This window comes from Cinclus cinclus, chromosome 29 (genome assembly GCF_963662255.1).
Source record: "Cinclus cinclus chromosome 29, bCinCin1.1, whole genome shotgun sequence".
NCBI lineage: Eukaryota > Metazoa > Chordata > Aves > Passeriformes > Cinclidae > Cinclus > Cinclus cinclus.
In genome coordinates this window covers 3,653,107-3,678,999 of record NC_085074.1, presented here as the reverse complement: position 1 = coordinate 3,678,999, position 25,893 = coordinate 3,653,107, and the positions used below count along the sequence as shown (strand labels likewise).

Sequence of the window (25,893 nt, the reverse complement as noted above, 5' to 3'; positions counted from 1 at the left end):
CCCCAGGTCTGGAGATAGGAACCAGCTCGGGAATTCTGGATTTCCCCAGGAATGGAGATGGGAACTAGCCCAGGCAAGGACAGGACTCATCCCAATTTTCCATAGGAATGCGACTGGGGAAGGATGGGAAGCGTCTCCCACCCTTCAGCACATCCCAAACCCCTTCCAGCTCTGCATTTCTCCATGAGTTTCCTCAGTCCTGTGCGGAAAATCCTGCTGGAATTTTTTTTCCTTTATTTTCGGCCACTTTTAGGTGTTATCCCCTGTGTGATCCCACCTGGAGCAGGATCCCACCTGTGCCTCCCATTCCCTCCAATCCCGGGATGCAGCGATGGATACAGAGCTTTAATCAGAGTCTCTCATCAAAAGCATTTAATTTGCCTCATTTAAACCCGCCCTTGGATTCGAGGGATCCAGGAAATGAACGGGAGCACCTTGGGTTGAGAGAGGTTATAAATAATTCATGGAATGTCTGCGCTTTCCATGGAAAACCAGCTGGGATGGTGAGGAACTGCAACCCCCAGGTGGCTCCGGGGTGGGGATGGGGCTGGGGGGGGTCAGAGGTGGGTCCAGGTGCCAGAGAAATTCCAGAGAAATTCCAGGGGAATTAGGATGGGTCTGGTTGAGGGGCTGGATGTTCCCGAGGAGAGGCTGGAGGTGGTTGGGAAGAGAAAGGGAAAGGGAAAGGGAAAGGGAAAGGGAAAGGGAAATTACCCAGAGGCTGTGTACTGGTTTGTACTGGGAGGACTGGAGCCAGCCATGAAAATTTCCATTAAAATAAAGCCCAGTTTTCCATCTGGAATTCAGAGGGGCTGGAAAGGGGGGTTCTACAGAGAATTAAAACCAAAAGTGCAGCTGAAACAGCCAGAATTTGGGGTTTGCTGAGCAAGGAGTGGGAGCGACCTTCGGGCAGGGAAGGAGCCGGCCCTGCCTTGGCACTGGAACATACTGGGAGCACTGGGGGCTGTGTGTGAGCATGGGAGGTCTCAGGGGTGGGATCTGAATCTCTGGAATGAGCATTGTCATCCATGGGGTGGGATCTGAATCCTGGGGGATTCAGGATGTCCACCTTGGGGGATTCGGGATGTCCATCCTGGGAGATTTGGGATGTCCATCCATGGGGGATTTGGGATGTCCATCCATGGGGGATTTGGGATGTCCATCCATGGGGGATTTGGGATGACCATTCTGGGGGATTTGGGATGTCCATCCATGGGGGATTCGGGATGTCCATCCATGGGGGATTCGGGATGTCCATCCTGGGAGATTTGGGATGTCTGTTCTGGAGGATTTGGGATACCCATCCTAGTGGATTTGGGATGTCCATCCTGTGGGATTCGAGATATCCACCCTGGGGAAACTCCTCCATCCGATCACCCCATGTCGGTTCCTGCTCCAGCCGCCTCCGGAGGTGCCTCCCGGGGGGATGAGCGGGGCAGAGCCGCAGCTCCCGCGGCAGCAGCGGGCGAGGAGCGGGCGAGGAGCGGGCGAGGAGCGGCCCTGGGCTCCCGGGGCTGCGGCTGCGGGACTCCCCCTGCCCGGGCCCCGCCGCTCCGCTGGGCTCGCACTGCCCTCCAGTGGGCACATCCCGCTCCCAGCGCTTCCACATGTTCCCTGTCACCTTCCCGGGGGTCTGCTGTCATCCCCGGTTGTCCCCTGCCACCTCCTAGGTGTCCCCTGTGGCCCCCCGGCTGTCCCCTGCCAACTTCTAGGTGTCCTCTGCCACCTCCCGGGGATCTACTGCCACATCTCAGGTGTCTCCTGCCACATCTCAGGTAGCCCCTGCCGCCTTCTGGCTGTCCCCTGTCCCTCCCAGCTGTCCCCTGTCCCCCCAGCCGTGCCGCACCGCTGCCCAGATGTGTCCCCGTGGGGGAGTCCCAGCTCCGCCGGGGATGGGGTAAAGTCCGACTGGGGGGATTTGGGATGTCCCCTCCTCCTGTCCCCCCGCTGTGGCTCACTGCAGGTTCCTCTTCCTGGCCACCTTGAGGGCCACGTTGTCGTAGTCGCTGTCGCCGAGCCACTCCTTGCCCTGCAGCAGGAAGGGCTGGCGCAGCGGGACCAGCCTTTTGGGGACGGCGTAGTCATCGCGCTGGGCGTTGTAGGGACACGCGAGCCCCGGGGGCTCCTCGGGGGCCGCCTGCAGCCTCCAGGCCTCCCCCTTGACCTCCTCGGGCTCGTCGTACACGGAGAGTGCCGAGAGCCCCTCGGGCTCGTCGTAGATGTGCTCGGGTTTGGGGGCCGTGGGGCGGCCGGGGGGCTGCTGAGCCACTCCTGCATCCCTGGCCAAATTCGGGGGCTCGGGGACCCCCTCCTGGGGACAGCCCGGGCCACCCAGCTGGCGGGCCAGGAAGGATTTGGCGATGGTGTCGAAGGGCACGGCGTACTCGCACTCCGCCTTGGAACGCTCCGGTCTCCGGCCCTTGTCCGGCGGCGCGGGCGCGTTCCCGCGGCGCAGGGAATCGAAGGGCTCGGAGTAGGGAAGATCCGCACCCCGAGATGGCTGGAACGGCCCCGGGGGCTCCCCAGACCCGGGGGCCGTCCCCGCCTTGCCCTTGACCCCTTTTCCCTCCTCTCTGGGCGCCTTCGCCTCCCCAGAGGGGCACTTGGGCTCCTCGCGCGCCCAGCTCGGTGTCCTGGCGTGGTCAAGCGGGCGAGGGGCTTCGTCCTTGGGTCCCTCCCGGCCCCGGTGGACCTCGATGGCCGCCTCGATGGCCTGGAAGATCTCGTCGCCTTGCCTGGTGTCGAACTCGAAGTTGCCCTCTCCGGAGGCGCAGCGCCGGCCGGCCTCGAAGGAGAAGGTGACCTGTGGAGCGCGGGGGTCAGCGCAGGCCGCGGCCGCGCCCAGCCCGGCGCTGCCCCGTGTCCCACCCACCTTGTCGCGGCCGAAGCGGCGCAGGAAGCGGTAGGGCCAGTGGCACAGCAGCTCCAGGCTCTGCGGCCGCCGCAGCTCCAAAGCCTCCTCGCCGGCACGCAGGATGCAGCGGCCCCGGAGCCGGCAGCGCTGCGATGATGGCGTCACCCTCACCGTCACCTCAAAGGACTGCTCCAGGCCGGCTGGGATGGACAGAGTGGACAGGGTGGACGTTGGACACGCGGCACACACCGCAGAGGGGCCACAGTGACCATCCCAAACCAGAGAAACCTGCTCCAGGCCGGCTGGGACGGACAGGGTGGACGCTGGACACGTGTCCCACCCCGCAGAAGGGCCACAGTGACCCCTCCAGCCGGGCCAGCAGCGTCCGGCTGATAAGGGCCGGACAGCTCCGGCCGCAGCCGATAGCGCGGCCCCACAAACCGCGGCAGGAAGAGCGGGAAGAGGCTTTTGGGGAGGAGATTTCCCAGCCCCGCTCGGCCCCAGCCCCGCACGGCCCCAGCCCTGCTCCCACCTTTGTCCCGTGAGCTGTACAGGGAATTTTCCTCCATGGAGAACTTGCCCTCCGTGCCCAGCGAGCCCTCCTTGGCCACTGCCGGCTCCTCCCGGCTCCTCTGCCGGGGAAGAAGAGCGGCAGGTGAAGGCTCACACCCATCCCATCCATCCCATCCATCCCATCCATCCCAGTGGATCCACCTTCCCCAGTATCCCATTACCCCATCCGTTCCAGTAGATCCCATCTCTCCCAGTGCATCTCATCCATCCCGGTGGATCCCATCTCCCCCAGCATCTCACTGTGGATTCCACCCATCCCATTGTGGATCCCACCCATCCCATATCCCATTATCCCACCCACCCATATCCCATTATCCCACCCGTCCCATATCCCATTATCCCACCCACCCATATCCCATTATCCCACCCACCCATATCCCATTATCCCACCCGTCCCATATCCCATTATCCCACCCACCCATATCCCATTATCCCACCCATCCCAGTACATCCCACCTCCCCCAGCACCCCGTTCTCCCCGTCCCTACTGGGAACGCCAGCTCGCACAGCCGCTGGATCCACTCGGCCGCCTCGGCGCCGTCAGCGGCCAGCAGGAATCTCCTGTCCGTGGTCTCCAGCAGGAAGGGGACGGTGTCCTTGGGACAGGCGGCGTCGCCGCCGGCCTCGGCCACGTGCACGCAGTCGCTGAGCCGCACCAGGCGCCGGCCGGGCTCGGTTCTGCGCGCCCGCTCCGCGCCCTCCTGCAGCTCCAGGCGCGCCGTGGAGCAGGAGCTCTCCCGGTACAGCACGGCCCAGAACCGCTTCCATTTCTGCCGGGAAAAGCGCTGCGTTGGCCTTTCCTGTGGGGTTTACCTGTCCTGGGGGTATTCACCTTTCCTGGGGGTATTCACCTTTCCTGGGGCTTTTTACCTTTCCTGGGGGTTTTCACCTTTCCTGGGGCTTTTTACCTTTCCTGGGGTTTTACCTTTCCTGTGGGGTTTACCTGTCCTGGGGGTTTTACCTGTCCTGGGGGATTTTACCTGTCCTGGGGGTTTTACTTGTCCTGGGGGTTTTCACCTTTCCTGGGGTTTTACCTTTCCTGGGGTTTTACCTGTCCTGGGAGTTTTACCTTTCCTGGGGTTTTACCTGTCCTGGGGGTTTTCACCTTTCCTGTGGGGTTTACCTGTCCTGGGGGTTTTCACCTTTCCTGGGGTTTTACCTTTCCTGGGGTTTTACCTTTCCTGTGGGGTTTACCTGTCCTGGGGGTTTTTACCTGTCCTGGGGGTTTTACTTGTCCTGGGGGTTTTACCTTTCCTGGGGTTTTCACCTTTCCTGTGGGGTTTACCTTTCCTGTGGGGTTTACCTGTCCTGTGGTTTTTACCTTTCCTGGGGGTTTTCACCTTTCCTGGGGGTTTTACCTTTCCTGGGGGGTTTACCTTCCCAGAAGCGTTTTCCATTCCCAGAAGGGTTTTACCTTCCCAGGAGTTTTTACCCCTCCAGGAGTTTTTACCCTCAGGAATTTTCACCTTCCCAGGAATTTTTATCCCCTTGGCATCACGCAGGAACCAAAGACAGGACAAGGCTGCAAAGCCCTGCCGGATCTTGCACCTCCCCCAGGACTGGCTGAAGGCGGGGGTGATAAATTGGGATTTTAAAAACCCCTGGATCGACATCCCTGACGCACAGCAAAGCCTTCCCAGCCCCAGAGCACCCCAGCCTCACCCAACCCCATCCCCCACGAGCCCTGAACCACTTCCAGCTCCTTCTTCCCCTCATTTTCCCTGGGAAAAAAAAAAAAAAAAAAAAAAAGAGTCAAATTGTCAACCCTGCCCCAACAGCAGTTCCGGGCTCGGGGAGCGTGGGAGGCCCCACAGCAGAGGGGAAGTGGGGGCAGGGAAGTCACCCCAAAATATCCCCATCCTCCCCAGCAGCTCTGAGCTCGCTTTTTCCCAGGGTGGGATTTTGGGATCCCTGCCTTGGGATTTTGGAATCCCTGCCCTGGGATTTTGGGACCGTCTCGGGATGGGGTCTGTGGGGAGGAAGAGAAGGGAGAGGAGCAGGAGAGGCCCCTGAGCTCCTTCCCCTCCGCAGCCATTGCCCAACCCTGGCCTTTATCAGCAGCGGAAACCGCGCAGCTGTGGGGTCACATCTGTCACCCCCCGGCTGGGACCGTCCCCAAATGGGGCTTTGGGGTCACATCTGTCACCCCCCGGCTGGGACCGTCCCCAAATGGGGCTTTGGGGTCACATCTGTCACCCCAGCTCTGCAGATCCTTTCCTGGGGGGTCTCTACAAAGTGTCCCCAGCACCTCCTGTCCCCCCGTGGTGCCTGAGGTGAATCCAACGGGTGGGAGTACCCCATTCTTTGGGATTAACGCCATTCCGTGGGATCACCCCATTTCTGTGGGATCACCCCATTCCCTTGGGGTTCACCCCATTTCTGTGGGATCACCCCATTCCCTTGGGGTTCACCCCATTTCTGTGGGATCACCCCATCCCCACGGGATCACCCTCAGCCCCCCGAGCCCCCCTGACCTTCCCGAAGGTTTGCTGGAGCTGCAGGTAAATCCCGCCCTGCTTCACCACTGCCTCCTCCATCCTGGGGTGTCCCCCGGGGTCCCACAGGGTCCTGTCCCCCGCGGGGTCACCGGGCCCCGCTCAGCCCGTGCCGAGCTCAGCTCTGGCTCTGCCGCTTCCTCCGCTCGCTGTGGCTTCCGGGGGTGACACGAGGGGACAGGAGGGTGTGGCACTGGGGACAGGTGGGTGTGGCACTGAGGACAGGTGGGTGTGGCACTGGGGACAGGAGGGTGTGGCACTGAATACAGGTGGGTGTGGCACTGGGGACAGGAGGGTGTGGCACTGTAGGACAGCAGGGTGTGGCACTGAGGAGAGGTGGGTGTGGCACTGGGGACAGGAGGGTGTGGCACTGTAGGACAGGAGGGTGTGGCACTGTAGGACAGGTGAATGCGACACTGTAGGACAGGAGGGTGTGGTAGAGCAGGACACGCCTGTGTGCCACCCTCTGGTGCTCACTGGGCTGGACACCGGACACTGGTGCAGGATACTGGGAATTGGACAGGGACCTGGGCAGGACAATGCAGGAACTGGTTGCACTGCAGTACTGGTGGCACTGGTGGCACTGGCCGTGCTGCTGTCAGTGCTCTCAGCGCTGTCCCCGCTGTGCGCGGCCCCTTTAAGGCCGTGTCAACAAACCCCACTCCAGCCCCTCCCTCCTTCCCCCGCGCCGCGCCGCCGTTGTGACGTCAGACACGGAGCGACGCGCGCGCATGTGGGGGGGGGGGGGGTCCCGGCGCCGCGCGCAGGCCCAGAGCGAGCTCGGGGGCGCGGTTGGAGCGGTGTGGGCGTGGCCTGAGGCGGCGCGAGCGGAAGAAGAGGCCCGGTTTATGCGGAGTGGGCGTGGTCTACCCCGCGGGGGGGCGTGTCCCTTCGGTCCGCGCAGGCGCGGCAGAGGCGGGGGCGCGGCGCGGCGCATGCGCGGTGCGGCCGGCGGCGCGGGGGGACGCGGTGGCGCCGGGCCCGGCGCAGGCGGGGGCGGAGGCGCGAGCGGAGCATGAATGGGGCAAGATGGCGGATCATGTGCAGGTGAGCTCCGGCCGCAGCGCGGGGCTTGCCCGGGCCCGCCCGCCGCTCTCCCGGCACCTCCGCGCCGCCGCGCGGCCGAGCCCCGCACGGCCAGGCCCGGCCAGGCCCGGCGCGGCCCAGGCGCGCAGGCCGCGCTCGTTGGGGAGGTGGCGCTGCCTGCGCGGTGACCCCGTGGCCGTCTGGGTGTCCCCGTGACCCCTCCGGGGGTCCTCCCGCTCCGCCGTGTTCAGCCCGTGTCCCTCCCGGTGTCCCCCCGGATCCCGCTGCTCCCTCTGCCGCCGCCGCTCTGGGGTCCCGGGGAGGAAATCTTTGGGAAAAGCTCGCTCAGATCCCGGTTTTCTTCTTGGAAGCACCAGCCGCGTCTCCGCTGTCACCCCCAGTCCCTGCTGCTGTCACCCGGGGGCTGTGGGGGATCCGCTCCCTGATCCCGTGTTGGAATTCGCGTTCTCGTGGGGATCTTTGGGATTCCCGGCTGGGTTCCGTTCCTATTCCAGCCGTGTTTGGGTTCCTTTCCCGGCCGGGTTTGGGTTCCTTTCCCGGCCGGGTTTGGGTTCCTTTCCCGGCCCGGTTTGGGTTCCTTTCCCGGCCCGGTTTGGGTTCCTTTCCCGGCCGGGTTTGGGTTCATTTTCCAGCCGTGTTTGGGTTCCTTTCCCGGCCCGGTTTGGGTTCCTTTCCCGGCCCGGTTTGGGATCATTTTCCAGCCGTGTTTGGGTTCCTTTGCCGGCCCGGTTTGGGTTCCTTTCCCGGCCGGGTTTGGGTTCATTTTCCAGCCGTGTTTGGGTTCCTTTCCCGGCCAGGTTTGGGTTCCTTTCCCGGCCCGGTTTGGGTTCATTTCCCGGCCCGGTTTGGGTTCCTTTCCCGGCCCGGTTTGGGTTCATTTTCCAGCCGTGTTTGGGTTCCTTTCCCGGCCCGGTTTGGGTTCCTTTCCCGGCCGGGTTTGGGTTCATTTTCCAGCCGTGTTTGGGTTCCTTTCCCGGCCCGGTTTGGGTTCCTTTCCCGGCCAGGTTTGGGTTCCTTTCCCGGCCGGGTTTGGGTTCCTTTCCCGGCCCGGTTTGGGTTCCTTTCCCGGCCCGGTTTGGGTTCCTTTCCCGGCCGGGTTTGGGTTCATTTTCCAGCCGTGTTTGGGTTCCTTTCCCGGCCCGGTTTGGGTTCCTTTCCCGGCCGGGTTTGGGTTCATTTTCCAGCCGTGTTTGGGTTCCTTTCCCGGCCCGGTTTGGGTTCCTTTCCCGGCCAGGTTTGGGTTCATTTTCCAGCCATGTGGGCGCTCCGATTTGGGGGAGCGTTTATTTTTTATGGATGTTCAAAGGGAATCCCAGAGTGCAGAAGTTCGCGGGGCAGGAGCCAGGAGAGAAATCAGGGATGGAAAGGTTCCAGGTTGGAGTGGAGGGACAAAACCCCCGGGAAAGGTCCCCAAAACCCCCGGGAAAGGACCCCAAAACTCTCCAAGTGGGCCCAAAACCCCTCAGGAAGGGAACAAAACCCTCTGAGTGGGTTCAAACCCCTGCTGGAGGTTTGAAAGGGTTCCTAAAGTCTGTGGGAGTGACCCCAAACCCCCTGAAATTCAGCCCAAATCCCCTAAATTGACCCCAGATCCTCAGAGGTGACCCCAAATCCCTGAGGAGCCACCGCTGGCACCATCAGAGGCAGCAAAACCCAGGCACAGCCGGGAGAGTTTTCCCAAAGATTTTGGTGGATTTGGGATTTGCACGGAGGCCGAAACCTCGGCTAAACGGGAATTCCCAGGAGTTTTTTATTACCCCTGGAACTTTGGGAATAAATCAATCCCGGGAGGGACGAGGCTGAGCAGTTCATTAACTCGGGAATGGTGCTGGGAAAAGAGGAATTGCTGGATTATTCACCGGGAAAATCCTGATTTTTTTTTTTTTTCCCCCCTTGGAATTCAGCTCCAAATCCGGGATTTCCGTGTTAAATCTTGGATGGAGCGAGGTGGAAATGGGAAAAGTCGAAGTGGGAGAAGTTCAGGGGTTGGGAATGTTGAGCTCAGCAGGGTTAAAGTTTAACAGGAAAACTTTGGGAGATGTTCCAGGGCTGGAAAAGGGATTTGGGAACTTGGTGCCATCGCAGGAATTCTGCTCCAGGGCTGGATGAGGTTTGGGAACAGGGGCTGGGAGTGGGAGAGAGGAGGTTTGGATGGAAGAAATTATTCTGGGTTTTCCCAAATTTCCAGACATCCTCAGATTCTCTGGGAATTCCTTCCCAAAATCCCATTTAAATCCCAGGATTTTTTTCCCCGTGGGATGCATTCCCTGTGTCCTGTCCCTCCACCCCAAATCCCTCTCCTGGAGCCTCTTTAGGCTCCAAGATTTCCCTGGAATTTCCCTTTTCTAGGAGAACATTCCCGACAATCCCAGAGGTTCTTTTATATGGAATATTCTGACCCCAGATGTGTTTTTATGGAATATTCTTTGGGAATGGATCTTGTTTTAATGGGATTTAAATCCCAGCTGGGTTTAGGAAGGGTTTGGGAAGTTGGGAAAATTTCCCAGAGGAACTTTTGGAATTGTGGTGGAGCCCAAATCCATTTTTAGGGGATTTGTGCCTGCTCTGCTGGAACCCAAAAAAGATTTTTTTTTTTTCCCATGGATTTTATCCTGTGTGGTGAAGCCTGAATTAATTTTTAATGGATTTTTTTTCCTGATGTGCTGGAGCCCAAAAATATTTTTTTTTTAATGGATTTTTACCTGGAGTGGTAAAGCCTAAATCCAATTTTGTAGGGATTTTTTTCCTGGTTTGATGAAGCCCAAAAATATTTCTTATTGGATTTTTCCTTCTGTGAAGAAGACCCCAAAAAATTTTATGGATTTTTCCTGCAGTGAAGAAATCCCGAAAAAAAAAAAAAAATTTCTGGATTTTACCTGGAATGCTGAAGCCCAAATCCATTTTTTGGGGGGGTTTTCCTGGAGTGAAGAAGCCCCAAAAAATATTTATGGATTTTTTTTCCTGGAATGCTGAAGCCCAAATCCATTTTTTGGGGGGGTTTTCCTGGAGTGAAGAAGCCCCAAAAAATATTTATGGATTTTTTTTCCTGGAATGCTGAAGCCCAAACCCATTTTTCCATGGATTTTTCCCTGATTGATGGAGCCCAAATTAATCCCTGATGGATTTTTCCTGGCGTGAAGAATTCCCAAACTTTTTATATTTTGGTTTTTTTTTTTATGGATTTGTACCTGGAATAATGAAGCCCAAACCTTTTTTTATTTTTTTTTTATGGATTCTACTTTGTTTTCATCCCAAAAAAATCCAAAATTCTGGGAATTGCGAGTGATCCCTCCAGGTTTTGGTGGAATTTTGCACTCAGAGCTTGGAATGAATATTTTGGGATTTTCCAAGTTTTTTTTTTGCTTGGAGCAGAGTGGGGAAGGGGTCATAAATCCCATTTTTTCCCCCCCTTTGGAAGCAGATTTTTCCAAAAAAAAAAATTTTTTTTTTTTTTTTTATTTTAATTCCACTTCTGGAAGTGTTTTCCTTCAAGTGGGATGGAATTCCATGGGAATTTCCTGTCTGGAATAATGATGGATTTGGGAAATCTTGGAATGATTTTTAAAAATGGTCATTTCCATGTTTTTTGGTTGGCTGGAAGGAAATTTGGGATAATGGGAGAAGGGCCAGGATGTTCTGGAAGTGGAAGTTGCTCTGGTTAATTAGGATCATTCAATTGGGAAGAAAAGGAAGGAATTTGTTGGTGAGAATTCCCAAAAATTGGGATTTCATCCAGATTTATTGGATTGCAGTTAGCAGGAATTTGGGAGTTTGGTTGTTTTGGTTTTTTTTGTTGTTGTTGTTTTGTTTTTCTTTTTCTTTCCCCCCCCCCCCCCCCCTTGGATTTTTGTGCCCGTTCCATGAAAAAATAAATAAAATTCATAAATAAGAAAATACTTTCATTAATAATTTTATTTCTCGTTTATTAGCAATAAAATAATTTTGTAGAATCGAATGGAAATGATTCCAAAATTATGGAAATTTGGTGGAAATTATGAATGAGAACTTCCTCAAATTTTTTGGGAATTTCAGTTTTCCCTCAGAGCTGCTCTCCTGGAATTTGGGATTTTTTCCTTCAAGAGGAATCCTGTGGGAAAAAATTTAAAAATCAGGGATTGCCAGACCAGGGCCACAAATTTAAATTTAAGGGATTTAAATCCTGCTGGGATTTCTTTCCTGGAGAATTCCTTGCTTTTCCAGGGATTATTTTTTTTTTTTGTCCCCCTCCCCACGGGAATTCTGGATTTTAATTCCCAGAATTAAAGAGAATTTAATTCCCTTAATTAAATTAGTTAATTTAATTTCTGAGGTGTCCCTGTGGATTGTTCTTGATTTCTGATTTTTTTTTTTTGTTTCTTTTTTGGGTTTGGTTTTTTTTATTTTTTTTTTATTTTTTTTTTTTTTGGGAATTTTATCCCTGTTTTCCCTGAGGGAGTTAATTCCCAGGATGCATGGGAAAGCTGGCACAGATCAGGCACAAACAAAGAGATTTTTGTCCTTCCAGGATCACAAATTCCAGGCAGGAATTGCTGGGAATTATTTCCTTGGAAGTGGGAATGGAACTGATTCCATGGAAAGCTTCATTCCTGGGTTTTCCTGGGATTCCTGTGAAATTCCTGTAAAATTCCTGTGAATTCCTATGGAATTCCTGCGAAATTCCTGCGAAATTCCTGCGAAATTCCTGCAAAATTCCTGTGAGTTCCTACAAAGTTCCTGTGAAATTCCTATGAAGTTCCTCTAAAATTTCAGTGAATTCCTGCAAAATTCCTGTGAAATTCATACAAAATTCCTGTAAAATTCGTACAAAATGCCTATGGAATTCCTCTGAATTCCTGCAAAATTCTCGTTAATTCTTATAAAAACCCTGTGAATTCTGACAAGATTTCTGTGAATTGCTGTTGAAAAATGGGGAAGGGAAGGGAAAAAGGGAAGGAAGGGAAAAAGGGAAGGAAAGGAAAAAGGGGAAAGGAAAAAGGGGAAAGGAAAGGAAAAGGAAAAGGGAAAGGGAAAGGGAAAGGAAAGGAAAGGGAAGGAAAGGAAAGGAAAGGAAAGGAAAGGAAAGGAAAGGAAAGGAAAAGGAAAGGAAAAGGAAAAGGGAAAGGGAAAGGAAAGGAAAGGAAAGGAAAGGAAAGGAAAGGAAAAGGGAAATCCCAGTGCATGCACAAGCACCAAGTGCCCGTGCTCAGGAGTCCCCTGCCCTGTCCCTGCATCCTCCTTGCCGTGTCTCTCCGTGTTCTCCCGTGCTGATCCCGTGTTTTCCCGTGCTTTTCCCATGCTGATCCCGTGCTTTTCCTGTGTTTTCCCATGCTGATCCCGTGTTCTCCTGTGCTGATCCCGTGCTGATCCCGTGTTCTCCCGTGCTGATCCCGTGCTTTTCCCATGTTTTCCCGTGCTTTTCCCGTGTTTTCCCGTGCTGATCCCGTGCTGATCCCGTGTTTTTCCCCCGTTTTCCCCGCGGGCAGAGCCTGGCCCAGCTGGAGAACCTGTGCAAGCAGCTCTATGAGACCACGGACACGGGCACGCGCCTGCAGGCCGAGAAGGCCCTGGTGGAGTTCACCAACAGCCCCGACTGCCTGAGCAAGTGCCAGCTGCTGCTGGAGAGAGGCAGCGTGAGTACAGCCCCAGCATTCCCAGAAACCTGGGGCTACACAGCCCCAGCATTCCCAAAAACCTGGGCTTACACAGCCCCAGCATTCCCAAAAACCTGGGGGTTACACAGCCCCAGCATTCCCAAAAACCTGGGGGTTACACAGCCCCAGCATTCCCAAAAACCTGGGCTTACACAGCCCCAGCATTCCCAAAAACCTGGGGGTTACACAGCCCCAGCATTCCCAAAAACCTGGGGGTTACACAGCCCCAGCATTCCCAAAAACCTGGGGGTTACACAGCCCCAGCATTCCCAAAAACCTGGGCTTACACAGCCCCAGCATTCCCAAAAACCTGGGCTTACACAGCCCCAGCATTCCCAAAAACCTGGGGGTTACACAGCCCCAGCATTCCCAAAAACCTGGGGCTACACAGCCCCAGCATTCCCAAAAACCTGGGCTTACACAGCCCCAGCATTCCCAAAAACCTGGGCTTACACAGCCCCAGCATTCCCAAAAACCTGGGGGTTACACAGCCCCAGCATTCCCAAAAACCTGGGGCTACACAGCCCCAGCATTCCCAAAAACCTGGGGGTTACACAGCCCCAGCATTCCCAAAAACCTGGGCTTACACAGCCCCAGCATTCCCAAAAACCTGGGGGTTACACAGCCCCAGCATTCCCAAAAACCTGGGGGTTACACAGCCCCAGCATTCCCAAAAACCTGGGGGTTACACAGCCCCAGCATTCCCAAAAACCTGGGCTTACACAGCCCCAGCATTCCCAAAAACCTGGGCTTACACAGCCCCAGCATTCCCAAAAACCTGGGGTTACACAGCCCCAGCATTCCCAAAAACCTGGGCTTACACAGCCCCAGCATTCCCAAAAACCTGGGGGTTACACAGCCCCAGCATTCCCAAAAACCTGGGCTTACACAGCCCCAGCATTCCCAAAAACCTGGGCTTACACAGCCCCAGCATTCCCAAAAACCTGGGGGTTACACAGCCCCAGCATTCCCAAAAACCTGGGGGTTACACAGCCCCAGCATTCCCAAAAACCTGGGGGTTACACAGCCCCAGCATTCCCAAAAACCTGGGGGTTACACAGCCCCAGCATTCCCAAAAACCTGGGGGTTACACAGCCCCAGCATTCCCAAAAACCTGGGGGTTACACAGCCCCAGCATTCCCAAAAACCTGGGGGTTACACAGCCCCAGCATTCCCAAAAACCTGGGCTTACACAGCCCCAGCATTCCCAAAAACCTGGGCTTACACAGCCCCAGCATTCCCAAAAACCTGGGGGTTACACAGCCCCAGCATTCCCAAAAACCTGGGCTTACACAGCCCCAGCATTCCCAAAAACCTGGGCTTACACAGCCCCAGCATTCCCAAAAACCTGGGCTTACACAGCCCCAGCATTCCCAAAAACCTGGGCTTACACAGCCCCAGCATTCCCAAAAACCTGGGCTTACACAGCCCCAGCATTCCCAAAAACCTGGGGGTTACACAGCCCCAGCATTCCCAAAAACCTGGGCTTACACAGCCCCAGCATTCCCAAAAACCTGGGCTTACACAGCCCCAGCATTCCCAAAAACCTGGGCTTACACAGCCCCAGCATTCCCAAAAACCTGGGGGTTACACAGCCCCAGCATTCCCAAAAACCTGGGCTTACACAGCCCCAGCATTCCCAAAAACCTGGGCTTACACAGCCCCAGCATTCCCAAAAATCTGGGCTTACACAGCCCCAGCATTCCCAGAAACCTGGGCTTACACAGCCCCAGCATTCCCAAAAACCTGGGCTTACACAGCCCCAGCATTCCCAAAAACCTGGGCTTACACAGCCCCAGCATTCCCAAAAACCTGGGGGTTACACAGCCCCAGCATTCCCAAAAACCTGGGCTTACACAGCCCCAGCATTCCCAAAAACCTGGGCTTACACAGCCCCAGCATTCCCAGAAACCTGGGCTTACACAGCCCCAGCATTCCCAGAAACCTGGGCTTACACAGCCCCAGCATTCCCAAAAACCTGGGCTTACACAGCCCCAGCATTCCCAAAAACCTGGGCTTACACAGCCCCAGCATTCCCAAAAACCTGGGCTTACACAGCCCCAGCATTCCCAAAAACCTGGGCTTACACAGCCCCAGCATTCCCAGAAACCTGGGCTTACACAGCCCCAGCATTCCCAGAAACCTGGGCTTACACAGCCCCAGCATTCCCAAAAACCTGGGCTTACACAGCCCCAGCATTCCCAAAAACCTGGGCTTACACAGCCCCAGCATTCCCAAAAACCTGGGCTTACACAGCCCCAGCATTCCCAAAAACCTGGGCTTACACAGCCCCAGCATTCCCAAAAACCTGGGGTTTCACTGCCCCAGCATTCCCAAAAAATTTGGAATTCCACAGCCCAAACATCCCCCAAAATCCCAGATTTCCAAAGCCCAAGAATCACCCAAAATCCTGGAATTCCACAGCCCAAAAATTCCCTAAAATCCTGGAATTCCACAGCCCAAACATTCCCTAAAATCCTGGAATTCCACAGCCCAAACATCCTCAAAAATCCTGGAATTCCACAGCCCAAACCTCCCCCAAAATCCTAGAGTTCCAAAGCCCAAGAATCACCCAAAATCCTGGAATTCCACAGCCCAAACATTCCCTAAAATCCTGGAATTCCATGGATTGATAAAGGGATTGTAATGATCCCCCTGATCCTGTAAATTCCAGCAAATCCCTGTAAATTCCTGTCAAGTTCCCAGGAAATTCCTGTAGGAATTTGGGGATTTCATCCCAGGTTTCTTGCAATTTTTGGGATTAAAAATTCCTGAAAAATTCCTGTAAAAACTTGTGGATTCATGCCAGAATTGTGGGAATTCCTGAGATAAAATCTCCAATAAATTCCTGTAGAACTTGTGGATTCATCCCAGACTTGTTGGAATTCCTGAGATAAAAAATTCCAGTAAATTCCTGTAGAAATTTTGGATTCATCCCAGACTTGTTGGAATTCCTGGGATAAAAAACTCCTTTAAAATCCTGTAAAACTTGGTGGTTTTACCCAGACTTGTGGGAATTCCTGAGATAAAAAATTCCAATAAATTCCTGTAGCACTTGTGGATTCATCCCAGACTTGTGGGAATTCCTGGGACAAAAAATTCCTGTAGCACTTGTGGATTCATCCCAGACTTGTGGGAATTCCTGGGACAAAAAATTCCAATAAATTCCTGTAGCACTTGTGGATTCATCCCAGACTTGTGGGAATTCCTGGGACAAAAAATTCCTGTAGCACTTTTGGATTCATCCCAGACTTGTTGGAATTCCTGAGATAAAAAATTCCAGTAAATTCCTGTAGAAATTTTGGATTCATCCCAGACTTGTTGGAATTCCTGGGATAAAAAACTCCTTTAAAATCCTGTAAAACTTGGTGGTTTTACCCAGACTTGTGGGAATTCCTGAGATAAAAAATTCCAATAAATTCCTGTAGCACTTGTGGATTCATCCCAGACTTGTGGGAATTCCTGGGACAAAAAATTCCTGTAGCACTTGTGGATTCATCCCAGACTTGTTGGAATTCCTGAGATAAAAAATTCCAGTAAATTCCTGTAGAAATTTTGGATTCATCCCAGACTTGTTGGAATTCCTGGGATAAAAAACTCCTTTAAAATCCTATAAAACTTGGTGGTTTTACCCAGACTTGTGGGAATTCCTGGGACAAAAAATTCCAATAAATTCCTGTAGCACTTGTGGATTCATCCCAGACTTGTGGGAATTCCTGGGACAAAAAATTCCAATAAATTCCTGTAGCACTTGTGGATTCATCCCAGAATTGTGGGAATTCCTGGGACAAAAAAAATCCAATAAATTCCTGTAGCACTTGTGGATTCATCCCAGAATTGTGGGAATTCCTGAGACAAAAAATTCCAATAAATTCCTGTAGAACTTGTGGATTCATCCCAGAATTATCACAATTTCTGGCCCCCGACTCACTCCCACCCTTCCAAACCTTGATCCTCTTCCCAGGAAATTCTCTGCTTTCACCTCCAGCTTCCAGCCTGGAATTCCCGACCCGTTTACTGCAGGAAAAATTCCGTAACGTTTTTAATTAATTTTTTTTTTTTTTGGAATTCTTTCCCCCCGTTTTCCCAGTCCTCCTACTCCCAGTTGCTGGCTGCCACCTGCCTTACCAAACTGGTGTCACGCACCAACAACCCCCTGCCCCTGGAGCAGCGCGTCGACATCCGTGAGTGTGGCGTTCTTCCCAAAAATAAAACATCCAATCCAATCCTGGGAATTCTGCCCTCATTCCGTGGGGTGGGGAAGGCTCTCTTGAATTGGGATTTTTGGGATCGGGGGGGTCTGGAAAAGCGTTGGGATTTTTGGGATCAGGTGTCTGGAATAGCGTTGGGATTTTTGGGATCAGGTATCTGGAATGTCACTGGGATTTTTGGGATCAGGTTTCTGGAATAGTGTTGGGATTTTTGGGATCAGGTATCTGGAATGTCACTGGGATTTTTGGGATCAGGTTTCTGGAATAGCGTTGGGATTTTTGGGATCAGGTATCTGGAATGTCACTGGGATTTTTGGGATCAGGTGTCTGGAATAGCATTGGGATTTTTGGGATCAGGTATCTGGAATGTCACTGGGATTTTTGGGATCAGGCATCTGGAATGTCACTGGGATTTTTGGGATCAGGTATCTGGAATAGCGTTGGGATTTTTGGGATCAGGTATCTGGAATGTCACTGGGATTTTTGGGATCAGGTTTCTGGAATGTCACTGGGATTTTTGGGATCAGGTGTCTGGAATAGCGTTGGGATTTTTGGGATCAGGTATCTGGAATGTCACTGGGATTTTTGGGAACAGGTTTCTGGAATAGCGTTGGGATTTTTGGGATCAGGTATCTGGAATGTCACTGGGATTTTTGGGATCAGGTTTCTGGAATAGCGTTGGGATTTTTGGGATCAGGTATCTGGAATAGCATTGGGATTTTTGGGATCAGGTATCTGGAATGTCACTGGGATTTTTGGGATCAGGTATCTGGAATGTCACTGGGATTTTTGGGATCAGGTGTCTGGAATAGCGTTGGGATTTTTGGGATCAGGTGTCTGGAATGTCACTGGGATTTTTGGGATCAGGTTTCTGGAATGTCACTGGGATTTTTGGGATCAGGTTTCTGGAATAGCATTGAGATTTTTGGGATCAGGTATCTGGAATGTCACTGGGATTTTTTGGGATCGGGGGTCTGGAATAGCATTGGATTTTTTGGGATCGGGGCTCCGGAATATTGTTGGAATTTGTGGGATCAGGTGTCTGGAATATCATTAGGATTTTAGGATCAGTTTTCTGGAATAGCATTGGGATTTTTGGGATCAGTTTTCTGAAATGTCACTGGGATTTTTGGGATCAGGTATCTGGAATAGCATTGGGATTTTTGGGATCATGTATCTGGAATGTCACTGGGATTTTTGGGATCAGGTATCTGGAATGTCACTGGGATTTTTGGGATCAGTTTTTGGAATAGCATCGGGATTTGGGATCCAACCATCTTCCAGCTCTAAATCCACCCCTTTTCCCACCTCCTCAATTCCCAAATAAACCCCAACGTTTCCCTCTTCCTCCCACCCTTCCTTTCAACACCCCCTCATTCCATCCCTCAAACCAACCTCCCCAAATCTCCTTTTCCTTTTTTTCCTTCCCACGGGGCCGGGTTTCATTTCCAGCTCCACCTTTTCCACATTTTCCAGGGAATTACGTGCTCAACTACCTGGCCACGCGGCCGAAGCTGGCGACGTTCGTGACGCAGGCGCTGATCCAGCTCTACGCCAGGATCACCAAGCTGGGCTGGTTCGACTGCCAGAAGGACGAGTACGTCTTCAGGAACGTCATCAATGACGTCACCAGGTTCCTGCAGGTCAGATCCCACCCGCAATTCCCGGGATTCGCCAAAATCTGGGAATTTTCGGGTGGTCTGAAGGAGTTCGGGAGCTGTTTTTTTCAGCTGCGGCTGCCGAAGGGAAATTGATCTTTAAAAATCAGGGAATTGTGTCAGGGAGCAGGGATTTTTGTCCCTGGATGTTCCCAGGTGTGTGCTCCAGGTTCCTGCAGGTCAGATCCCACCTGCAATTCCTGGGATTTGCCAAAATCTGGGAATTTTCGGGTGGTCTGAAGCAGTTCTGGTGCTTCTGTAGCGGTGATTTCAGATGGGGTTTCCCAGGAGAAACAGATCCTGAAAAATCAGGGAATTGTGTCAGGGAGCAGGGATTTTTGTCCCTGGATGTTCCCAGGTGTGTGCTCCAGGTTCCTGCAGGTCAGATCCCACCCGCAATTCCCGGGATTCGCCAAAATCTGGGAATTTTCGGGTGGTCTGAAGCAGTTCTGGTGCTTCTGTAGCGGTGATTTCAGATGGGGTTTCCCAGGAGAAACAGATCCTGAAAAATCAGGGAATTGTGTCAGGGAGCAGGGATTTTTGTCCCTGGATGTTCCCAGGTGTGTTCTCCAGGTTCCTGCAGGTCAGATCCCCTCCTCAGAATTCCCAGGATTCGCCAAAATCTGGGAATTTTCGGGTGGTCTGAAGGAGTTCGGGAGCTGTTTTTTTCAGCTGCGGCTTCCGAAGGGAAATTGATCTTTAAAAATCAGGGAATTGTGTCAGGGAGCAGGGATTTTTGTCCCTGGATGTTCCCAGGTGTGTGCTCCAGGTTCCTGCAGGTCAGATCCCACCTGCAATTCCTGGGATTTGCCAAAATCTGGGAATTTTCGGGTGGTCTGAAGCAGTTCTGGTGCTTCTGTAGCGGTGATTTCAGATGGGGTTTCCCAGGAGAAACAGATCCTGAAAAATCAGGGAATTGTGTCAGGGAGCAGGGATTTTTGTCCCTGGATGTTCCCAGGTGTGTTCTCCAGGTTCCTGCAGGTCAGATCCCCTCCTCAGAATTCCCGGGATTCGCCAAAATCTGGGAATTTTCGGGTGGTCTGAAGGAGTTCGGGAGCTGTTTTTTTCAGCTGCGGCTTCCGAAGGGAAATTGATCTTTAAAAATCAGGGAATTGTGTCAGGGAGCAGGGATTTTTGTCCCTGGATGTTCCCAGGTGTGCTCCAGGTTCCTGCAGGTCAGATCCCACCCGCAATTCCCGGGATTCGCCAAAATCTGGGAATTTTCGGGTGGTCTGAAGGAGTTCGGGAGCTGTTTTTTTCAGCTGCGGCTTCCGAAGGGAAATTGATCTTTAAAAATCAGGGAATTGTGTCAGGGAGCAGGGATTTTTGTCCCTGGATGTTCCCAGGTGTGCTCCAGGTTCCTGCAGGTCAGATCCCACCCGCAATTCCCGGGATTCGCCAAAATCTGGGAATTTTCGGGTGGTCTGAAGCAGTTCTGGTGCTTCTGTAGCGGTGATTTCAGATGGGGTTTCCCAGGAGAAACAGATCCTGAAAAATCAGGGAATTGTGTCAGGGAGCAGGGATTTTTGTCCCTGGATGTTCCCAGGTGTGTTCTCCAGGTTCCTGCAGGTCAGATCCCCTCCTCAGAATTCCCGGGATTCGCCAAAATCTGGGAATTTTCGGGTGGTCTGAAGGAGTTCGGGAGCTGTTTTTTTCAGCTGCGGCTTCCGAAGGGAAATTGATCTTTAAAAATCAGGGAATTGTGTCAGGGAGCAGGGATTTTTGTCCCTGGATGTTCCCAGGTGTGTGCTCCAGGTTCCTGCAGGTCAGATCCCACCTGCAATTCCTGGGATTTGCCAAAATCTGGGAATTTTCGGGTGGTCTGAAGCAGTTCTGGTGCTTCTGTAGCGGTGATTTCAGATGGGGTTTCCCAGGAGAAACAGATCCTGAAAAATCAGGGAATTGTGTCAGGGAGCAGGGATTTTTGTCCCTGGATGTTCCCAGGTGTGTTCTCCAGGTTCCTGCAGGTCAGATCCCCTCCTCAGAATTCCCGGGATTCGCCAAAATCTGGGAATTTTCGGGTGGTCTGAAGGAGTTCGGGAGCTGTTTTTTTCAGCTGCGGCTTCCGAAGGGAAATTGATCTTTAAAAATCAGGGAATTGTGTCAGGGAGCAGGGATTTTTGTCCCTGGATGTTCCCAGGTGTGTGCTCCAGGTTCCTGCAGGTCAGATCCCCTCCTCAGAATTCCCAGGATTCGTCAAAATCTGGGAATTTTCGGGTGGTCTGAAGGAGTTCGGGCTCTTCCGTGTTGTTTTTTTCAGCTGGGGCTTCCCAGGAGAAACAGATCCTGAAAAAATCTTGGAGCAGGGAATTATTCCTGGATGCTCCCAATTTTAGGATCCATCTTTTCTAAACTCAAATCCACCTCGTGGATGGATTCTTTTTCCATGGATTTGGAAAATTAAAGATTTTTTTTTTTTTTTTTTTTTGCTTTGTTATTTCCATTCCCATCCATGGAAATTCCCTTTCAACTTTGGCTCCTTAAAAAATTCTGGGAGCAGGGAATTATTCCTGGATGCTCCCAATTTTAGGATCCATCTTTTCCAAACTCAAATCCCCCTCATGGACATTCCTAAGATTCCTTTCAACTTCCACCATCCAATTCTCTGATATCAACCTCCCAAAAATTCCTTTATTTATTTTTTTTAATTTATTATTTTTGTTTGGGTTTTTTTTTTGTTTTTTTGTTTGTTATGGTTTTTCTTTTTTTTTTTGTATTTTTGGGGTTTTTTTTTTGCTTTTTTTATTTACTAAAGATTTAAAAATTCTTTCTCAAGAATTTTTCCGAGATAAACAAAAAAAAAAAAAAAAAAGGATTTTTAAATTTTTTATTTTTATTTTTTTTTTTCCCCCAAAACAAAGCTGTGCCTTTGCCTCCCCAGGACAGTGTAGAGCACTGCATCATAGGAGTGACAATCCTGTCCCAATTAACAAATGAGATTAATCAAGTAAGTGCTACAGCCTTCCTCAGTGAAGTAAGTGTCCAATTTTCTCATTCATGTTGTTGTCTCCTGCCTTTTCTTTGGGGTTTATTTTTTTGGGAATTTTGTTGTGTGGAGGGAGGATTTTGGGATTTTTATTGGGTTTTTTTGTGGTTTTATTTTTTTTTTTTTTTTTTTCCTGTTTGTGGTGAGATGCTGGGAGTTCCTGTCTTGGGGTTTTTTGGGTTTTTTTTTTTTTTTGGTGTTGTTGTTGTTGTTGTCTTTTTGGTGTTTTCCATCTTTTCCCATATTTTTGGTGTGGTTTTCTGGGATGAGAAGTGGGGAGGGGGGAGTTGGAAATAATAAGGAATTATGGAGTGAGGATGAGTGGGGGGAAAAAAATTTCTGTTGTCAGCAGGGAGAAAAAAAATAATCAGCATTTCCCAATTTTTAAACATTTCCCATTTTAAACCTTCCCTTCCATCCAGGAGGAGATTCAGAGGGAATTTCTGGGATAAAATTCCCAAAAATCCTGCAGGATTCTCCAGGCCCTGGCCCTTTCCCAGCCCCTGAAGCCCAGTCCTGGTCCAGCTTTTCCCCAGGATTTAAAATCCCTCCAAGGCTCTGGAATTCCCTCTGGAATTCCATAAACCATGGTTTATCCAAGGTTTATTTTCCATTTTTCTTCTTCCCTTTTTTTTTTTGTTTTGTTTTATTTGGGGTTTTTGTTTTTGTTTTTGTTTTTGGTTTTTTTGTTTTTTTGTTGTTTTTGGTTTTTTTTGTTTTGTTTTTGTTGTTTTTTTTTTTTTTTTTTTTTTGTTTTTTTGTTTTTCCATTTTGTGTGGTTTTTCTGTGGTTCTCTGGTTTTTCCCCATGATCTCCCCATGGTTTTTTTCCATGGTTTTATTTCAATTTTCCATGATTTTCCCGTGGTTTTCTGTGGTTTTTCCATGATTTTTCCATGGATTCCCATGGTTTTTCAGTGGTGTGTCCATGGTTTTCTCAAAGTTTTTTCATAGTTTCCCATATTTTTTCCCAATATTTTCCCATGGTTTCCCCATGGATTTCCCATATTTTTCCCAGTATTTTCCCATGGTTTTCCAATGTTTTCCATGGATTTCCATGGTTTTCCCTCAGCCAGGCAGATTCTGCTGCAGTCCTGAGGGTCCCAATTGTTGGAAAATTCTGATTTTCCTTTTTAAAAAAAAAAAAAAAAAAGTGGCACTTTGGATTTTCCTGGGAAATCCTGGAGGTGTCAGGACTGGAAATGGAGAACCCAAATCCATGGATTTAACCCAAATTTTCTGATTTTAACCTCTCCAATTTAAGCTCAGCTCAGGGATTTAAGCTGAGTTCAGTGATTTAAACTCAGGTCACTGTGGTGTAGAAGAAGGAAAATCCCATTTTTGGGAGGGAATTCCCAAAGGGCTTGGAATGGGAATTAAAAAAATGTTAATTTTCCAAAATCCCAAGAATCTGAGCCAGGAATAATTTGGGTCTTTAAGCACCTGAAAAATTTAGGATCTGTTGGGGCTTTTCCTTCTCTCCTAAAATAAAAAGTCTGGGAGCTTTGGGATCATCCGTGGAATTATTGGGAAATTTCAGGTTTCAAATCCAACCTTGGAGCTGCCCTGGTTCCTCAGATCCTGGAGGAGGGGTTTGGGAATTGAAATGGAAGTGAGGAAATTCAAATAGGAACATTCCAAGGTGGATGTTCCTGCAGGAATTATGGGAATTTTTTTCCTCATTTTGCCTCTTTTCCTGTGGGGGAAAAAAAAAAAAAATAAAAAAAAAATGTTCTGAGGTTTGCTCTTCCCCAGCTCTGGGATCTGGTGGCAGATCCTGGAATTGATCCCAAAAAAAATCAGCAAAGTCCAACCTGGATAACTCCTTCCAGTTCCATCTGGAGCTCCGTTCCCTTTGGAGCTGGGAATTCCCATCCCTAAAATAAAATTAAAGAAATAAAAATAAAAGGGATTTTACTGCTGATTTGGGCAGAGTTTGATGTACAACAAGGAATAAATTTGGAATAAACCCAGGAATGAACCTCCAGGAATGGGATTTATCCCTGGAAAAGATGAGATTGGGATCCAGTGGGAGATCCAGAATTGGAATTGATCCCATGAAAAAAAAGCAAAATCCCACCTGGATAATTCCTTAATTCATTCCAGTTCCCTTCTCCATCCAAAATCCCACCTGGATAATTCCTTAATTCCTCCCAGTTCCCTTCTCTATCCAAAATCCAACCTGGATAATTCCTTAATTCCTCCCAGTTCCCTTCTCTATCCAAAATCCAGCCTGGATAATTCCTTAATTCCTCCCAGTTCCCTTCTCTATCCAAAATCCAACCTGGATAATTCATTCCAGTTCCCTTCTCCATCTAAAATCCAACCTGGATAGTTCATTCCAGTCCATTCTCTTCAGAGCTGGGAATTCCATCCTTAAAATCTCCCTCAAAAAAAAAAAAAAAAAAAAAAACCACAAGGAATTTTGTTGCTGATTTGATCCCAGACAGAAGAGAAATGCGGAATAAATCGGGAAGGAGCCCCCAGAAATGGGATTTATCCCTGGACGAGCTGTGGGGTCGGGATCCCAGTGGGTGTGGGGAGGACAAGCTGCATTTGCCGGGGTTTCCTGCTGCTTTTCCTGCTTTTCCTGCCCCGTTGCCGGAGCTCTGATCCCCGGTGTCCCCCCGGGCAGGCGGACACGAGCCACCCCCTGACCAAGCACAGGAAAATCGCCTCCTCCTTCCGCGACTCCTCGCTCTTCGACATCTTCACCCTGTCCTGCAGCCTGCTCAAACAGGTGAGGGCACCTGGGAGTGCTTTGTTGGGAATCGCACCTCGGGGTGGGATGGAGTCCCTGCCTGGAGTTCACCTGGAGTGAGTCCAACACCTCGCAGGAGCTGGGGGAAATTGGTTTTGGTTTTGTGGGAAGCGGTGATGGAGGTTGTCGGTGTTGATGGAATGCTGCCTGTTATCCCTGTGCTGGGAAAAAAAACCTCTGGAATTCCATTTCTGCACCTGTAAAACCTCACCTGGTGCTCATCCCAAAACCCCGTCCTGCTAGAAATAAAATCCTGTCAGACAGAAAAAGGGATCTGTGTTAATGAGAATTCCAGGATTTCCTGGATGTTCAATTCTCGTTCCTGTGCAACCCCGGGATAAAAATGGGAATGCTGCCTGTTATCCCTGTGCTGGGAAAAAAAACCTCTGGAATTCCATTTCTGCACCTGTAAAACCTCACCTGGTGCTCATCCCAAAACCCCGTCCTGCTAGAAATAAAATCCTGTCAGACAGAAAAAGGGATCTGTGTTAATGAGAATTCCAGGATTTCCTGGATGTTCAATTCTCGTTCCTGTGCAACCCCGGGATAAAAATGGGAATGCTGCCTGTTATCCCTGTGCTGGGAAAAAAAACCTCTGGAATTCCATTTCTGCACCTGTAAAACCACACCTGGTGCTCAGAATTCCAGGATTTCCTGGATGTTCAATTCTCATTCCTGTGCAGCCCAGGGATAAAAATGGGAATGCTGCCTGTTAAACCTGTGCTGGGAAAAAAAACCTCTGGAATTCCATTTCTGCACCTGTAAAACCTCACCTGGGGCTCAGAATTCCGGGATTTCCTGGATGTTCAATTCTCATTCCTGTGCAGCCCAGGGATAAAAATGGGAATGCTGCCTGTTAAACCTGTGCTGGGAAAAAAAAACCTCTGGAATTCCATTTCTGCACCTGTAAAACCTCCCCTGGGGCTCAGAATTCCAGGATTTCCTGCATGCCCCACTCCTTAAATCCTGTGAAACCCAGGGAGAAAAATGGGAATGCTGCCTGTTATCCCTGTGCTGGGAAAAAAAAACTCTGGAATTCCATTTCTGCACCTGTAAAACCTCACCTGGTGCTCATCCCAAAACCCCGTCCTGCTAGAAATAAAATCCTGTCAGACAGAAAAAGGGATCTGTGTTAATGAGAATTCCAGGATTTCCTGGATGTTCAAGTCTCGTTCCTGTGCAACCCCGGGATACAAATGGGAATGCTGCCTGTTATCCCTGTGCTGGGAAAAAAAACCTCTGGAATTCCATTTCTGCACCTGTAAAACCACACCTGGTGCTCAGAATTCCAGGATTTCCTGGATGTTCAATTCTCATTCCTGTGCAGCCCAGGGATAAAAATGGGAATGCTGCCTGTTATCCCTGTGCTGGGAAAAAAAACCTCTGGAATTCCATTTCTGCACCTGTAAAACCACACCTGGTGCTCAGAATTCCAGGATTTCCTGGATGTTCAATTCTCATTCCTGTGCAGCCCAAGGATAAAAATGGGAATGCTGCCTGTTAAATCTGTGCTGGGAAAAAAATTTGGAATTCCATTCTGCACCTGTAAAACCTCACCTGGTGCTCAGAATTCCAGGATTTCCTGGATGTTCAATTCTCATTCCTGTGCAGCCCAGGGATAAAAATGGGAATGCTGCCTGTTATCCCTGTGCTGGGAAAAAACCTCTGGAATTCCATTT

General features: G+C 50.9%; 2 protein-coding genes across 4 annotated transcripts in view; one reads left to right on the top strand and one right to left on the bottom strand.

Annotated features, from left to right (window-relative positions):
* Positions 1 to 357: 357 nt before the first annotated feature.
* On the bottom strand, positions 358 to 6,136 carry DOK2 (docking protein 2). The gene is made up of 5 exons (XM_062510704.1): positions 5,902 to 6,136; positions 3,916 to 4,197; positions 3,387 to 3,486; positions 2,873 to 3,054; positions 358 to 2,803 (listed from the first exon to the last, which is right to left on the bottom strand). Exons 1-5 carry the CDS (start codon positions 5,962 to 5,964, stop codon positions 1,955 to 1,957), a joined length of 1,476 nt encoding a protein of 491 aa, XP_062366688.1. The 5' UTR covers positions 5,965 to 6,136; the 3' UTR covers positions 358 to 1,954.
* Positions 6,137 to 6,876: 740 nt separating this feature from the next.
* The window catches only part of XPO7 (exportin 7), a 57,171-nt gene continuing 38,154 nt past the window's right edge, over positions 6,877 to 25,893 (top strand). The window contains exons 1-6 of one of the 3 annotated variants that reach the window (XM_062510667.1): positions 6,877 to 6,969; positions 12,432 to 12,578; positions 16,690 to 16,783; positions 18,287 to 18,453; positions 21,350 to 21,415; positions 24,089 to 24,193. In XM_062510667.1, the coding sequence (XP_062366651.1) occupies positions 6,952 to 6,969; positions 12,432 to 12,578; positions 16,690 to 16,783; positions 18,287 to 18,453; positions 21,350 to 21,415; positions 24,089 to 24,193 (597 nt within the window). In that variant the 5' untranslated portion in view covers positions 6,877 to 6,951. Of the gene's footprint in view, positions 6,970 to 12,431; positions 12,579 to 16,689; positions 16,784 to 18,286; positions 18,454 to 21,349; positions 21,443 to 24,088; positions 24,194 to 25,893 lie in introns of all 3 variants that reach the window. The other 2 variants (XM_062510666.1, XM_062510668.1) reach the window with 2 other exon arrangements.